At 36.4% G+C, this 4,242-nt stretch overlaps 1 protein-coding gene across 1 annotated transcript; it reads right to left on the bottom strand.

Moving 5' to 3' along the window:
• Window positions 1–561: 561 nt before the first annotated feature.
• Window positions 562–4,242, bottom strand: LOC143256020 (uncharacterized). The gene is made up of 2 exons (XM_076512581.1): window positions 2,300–4,242; window positions 562–1,203 (listed from the first exon to the last, which is right to left on the bottom strand). Exons 1-2 carry the CDS (start codon window positions 4,061–4,063, stop codon window positions 1,072–1,074), a joined length of 1,896 nt encoding a protein of 631 aa, XP_076368696.1. The 5' UTR covers window positions 4,064–4,242; the 3' UTR covers window positions 562–1,071.

Raw genomic sequence — 4,242 nt, 5'->3', positions numbered from 1 at the left:
CTCAGTGGTTCAGCGTTAAGTCTGCAGGCTTAAGATGCTAAAAATCTGGTTTTAATATTGGTGATGATCAGAACACATATAGCCCATTGTGTAGCTTTGTGCTTAGTAAGAGCCAAATCAATATAATTATTGTTTTTTATTTTATGTTTTATCTTTGTTGTAAGCTGTAATATAAATGCTTATATATATATATATATATTATTCCTAAAAACTTTAGTCACGTCAACAACTTTAGAAGGAGAAATTTCTTGCTATTTGTGTGTGTGTGTGTAATTTATAGCGTCAAGGTTATTCTGTGCCTATTTCATTAAAGAAAAGTGTGTTGTTGTCACATTTTGCAATACGATATTTATGATATGTGGACGTCCCCCAGCGCCTCAGCGGTATGTCTACGGACTTACAACGCTAAAACCGGGTTTCGATACCCGTGGTGGGCAGAGCACAGATAGCCCATTGTGTAGCTTTGTGCTTAATTCAAAACAACAACTTTTATGTGGATTTCACTTACACATTTTGTTAAATATCACATACATACATACATGTATATGTGTATTCACATTATAAATAAAATTGGATACTTTTTTCAGTCAAACTTTCATAATTTCATTTAATTTTTTCAAGACATGCTGAATCTGTGATCATATAAGAAAATTTAAAAATATTCAATTAGACCAAAAATGTAACATATAAAGAAACCCTGTAGCACAACTTGAACTTCTTAATATTTTTAGGTTTTAAAACTAGATCACCTGGTGGGTCAGCAACGAGTTTACGAAGCTGCAATGTCAAAATCCGAACCTTGATCCCCCATGGTGGACAGAGGGCTCATAGCCCATTGTAGAGATTTGTGCCATAAAAACACCAACATTTTACAACTAAAGTATGTTTTGACACAATAGAAGGTTACAGCTGAACCTAATTAATCTCACTGAAAGACAAGTAAGGGCCCAGCATGGCCATGCGTGTTAAGGCGTTCGAGTCATAATCTGAGGGTCGTGGGCTCGAATCCCCGTCGCACCAAACATGCTCGCCTTTTCAGCCGTAGGGGCGTTATAATGTAGGTCAATCCCACTATTCGTTGATAAAAGAGTACCCCAAGAGTTGGCGGTGGGTGGTGATGACTAGCTGACTTCCTTCTAGTCTTACACTGTTAAATTCGGGACAGCTAGCGCAAATAGTTCCCGCGTAGCTTTGTGTGAAATTCTAAACAAACAAGACAAGTAAATACTGTTAGCTTTGTTGATGGAACAAGTTTCTTTCTCCGCAGTACAGCTCTAAAAGAAACTACTTATATCCTATGAAATACCAAAACCATCTTTAAAAAATATTATCTCTGGGCTTTGCCCTCAGAAATAATCGACACTATGCTACCTACCACCACTTCAACCTTTACGAAATCTGTCCTATAAATAAATGGTGAAGAAAGTAAGAAAGTAGCGGTAAACATATCATCTTTCTAAATCACACTTTTTATTATTATTACGTAATATCAAAACCCTTATTTATGTATAAATTAGTAACAAACTAAGAGACCCATTATATTTTAACCAGAGTTGTCTGAACCATGGTTGCTTTAGCACTTTCATTGACTTATATAGTAACTGTAAATTATATTATTTGCATGTCTAGCCAAACACTAAACTCTCCTCCGCCTTTTAACTCCTCTCTATACCACTGTTAACCTACTAACAAAAAGAGTTTATTGTGGTTGACGTCGTTTACAGTTAAACATTGTTGACTGGTTCAAAGTGTTCGATTCTTCTCAAACTGAAGTTTCTTTGCATATGAAGGTTTGTGAACTCTTTGTTGATCTCAGCGATTTTTGGCGGGTAATATCAGAATATTTATTGTATCTGCGACTTTTTGATTTCCTTAACTTTTCTTCTGTGGTATGCTTTTTGACATTTTTGTGCCTTCTATTTTTCTCTGGACGTGAATGTTTGGTATCACTAACGCCACGAGTCTTTCGTTGTTTGTGCGTATAACCTTTTGCTTTAAAATAACATTCGTCATTCTGTGTTTTCATGGTGGCAAGACGGTTACTTTTAATTTCATGTGTTTTTTTTTCGTATTCACTTATATTTGTGGGTTGTGTACATGTAAATTTGCCACCTCCAGATGTAGGTTTACTAACACTATCTGAATTACAGTTTTCTTCTATTAATCCCGAATTTTCTTTAATTTTGACAGAACTTTTGTCCAGAGGCTGAAAATTAGTTTTAAGAATCTGGTATTTTGGCTCCGAAACACTTCCTGACTCAAAATTATTGTCTTTATTATCAAAAGATGATTTTTTTACCTCATATTTTTTATGTGGTTTCTTCTCTCCTCGTTCATCGGTTTCATAATTGTATCTTCGATTTTTGTGTTTTCCGCAATCATTGTTCAACTGTTTATTCCTTTCTGACGATATATCCGACTCTAAATTGACTCTTTGTTTCTCCTTTGAAGATACCTTTGATTCTGCGTTCCTGTTTATTGTGAATACTAAACTGTCTTGCGATGGTCTAATTATCTGTCGAACACAACTGTGTGAGGTCGCTTTATCAAACTGTTCCTTAACAGTATCTGGTAAGTTTGAGAGTTTAGTGCTAGCTTTATCTCTCTTTTTATTAACTGCACTTGCTTCGTTGTTAATCGAATCTTTTAAGGCTATATTACATTTTGTAACACAAATGTGTAACTCAGTTTGGACAGCGTTAATATTTTGTTTAATACATAATTCTTGTTCGGGATGCCTTTTACCGGTTATTGCTTTTACAGATGTTTTATACAACAGACTGGTCTTGCTTTGATGAACAGAGACTGGTTTATTATTGAAACGATTGTGAAGTGGAAACTGAATATCTGATCCACTTACGATCCTTGTTATACACCTATGAAGACAGGAGACTTGGCGATTTTTCTTCACAAGTGACATTTGTTTTGTGAAAGACTGGGTTACCTGGCCACAACACGTAAACATATTACATACTTGAGCATTTGCACACTGGAGGATGCACGCAGATGTCGGACGAAAACCACTGTGTCTAGACGTATAAAATTCTGGTTGCATAGTGACATAATCCACACCGTGTGCAAAGAAAAAGTTGTAAAGTCCTTTGGTGACACCCTTATAATCAACACTAGAAAAGAGAATAACATGAACGGTAGCAATGGTTTGACTGCTTGTCAACTGCCACACATGCATTTCATGGACGTTAAGAACTGATGGAAATTTTTGCATTATTTGGGCTCGGACTTCTTTAGGGTCCATTTGACGTGGAGCACTTTGAAGAAGGATCATTCCACAGTCCCGCAGCTGTGAGTAACTTGTCCAGAGGAAAACTGCCACTGCAAATGTCGCGAGAATAGGGTCTATGTATGCTGATGTTGTTCCCTGAAAGTAACTCACAGACCAAGAACAGCTGACAACCAACAAACTACTACAACAACCACACAGAAAATCCAAAAGTTGGTGATTTCGAGATTGTTTTCTGAACGACTCACCAGACAACAGTGGTTCTTCTGTAAAAGTTGTAGACTTGCTGTTTGGAGAGGAGAAAGAGCTATTTGGACTCGTAGGTAACTTGTTGTTGCTGAGGCATGAAGTATTACACCCCATTTTCTCTAAGCACACCCAGGCACCTCTCTTCTCTGACATTTGTCGACAACCGATAAGGATGAATGAAGTAAGATTGAGTACAAAGTCGAATATGCCGAATATCATAAGAACATATGGATGACATACCCCTCTTTTCAATGAGAACGAATGAAACATTGTTTGAAAAGCTTTTATTCCTAAGACAAAAGAAGATGCGAGTAAAAATAACTTGTTAATTAACATACCCAAAAGTTCTACCCGAAGCCAACCAAACGTATTCGTCATCGAATGTATTTTTACTGTTTTAAAGCTGATAATAAGGACTAATAGAGACATTATACAGTATAAGGTACGGTAAGCCTCAGCCAATAATACAAGGGATTGTGTAATGTGGCTACTTACAAGTTCAGCAAGGAAACAAAAACTATATATAATCGTTATCATATAGACACGTGTCTTCACTTTTCTTGTCTGGTTCATCTTTGTGTTTTACTCCTGTTCAAAACATGCTACTGAAAACACCAATTTATGTTCCACCAAAACACTAAACTTCAAATGTTGCGATCTACTTCCATTCGTGGTTTTTGCTATGTTCGAGGTGAACGCGAGTTATTGATACAACATCATAGGGTGTGAATGCAAATAAAGAAAGGACCTAA

The sequence above is a fragment of the Tachypleus tridentatus genome, chromosome 7 (genome assembly GCF_004210375.1).
Source record: "Tachypleus tridentatus isolate NWPU-2018 chromosome 7, ASM421037v1, whole genome shotgun sequence".
Lineage (NCBI taxonomy): Eukaryota > Metazoa > Arthropoda > Merostomata > Xiphosura > Limulidae > Tachypleus > Tachypleus tridentatus.
Note: the sequence above shows the minus strand (reverse complement) of the source record. Positions and strands in the feature narration are given on the sequence as shown.

Coding starts and splice junctions, on each gene's coding strand:
- LOC143256020 (XM_076512581.1), bottom strand. CDS start 4,063: ATGAACCAGACAAGAAAAGTGAAGACACGTGTCTATATGATAACGATT. Junction 1,204..2,299: donor AACCACATAAAAAATATGAG/GTAAAAAAATCA, acceptor TTGTTTGTTTAG/AATTTCACACAAAGCTACGC.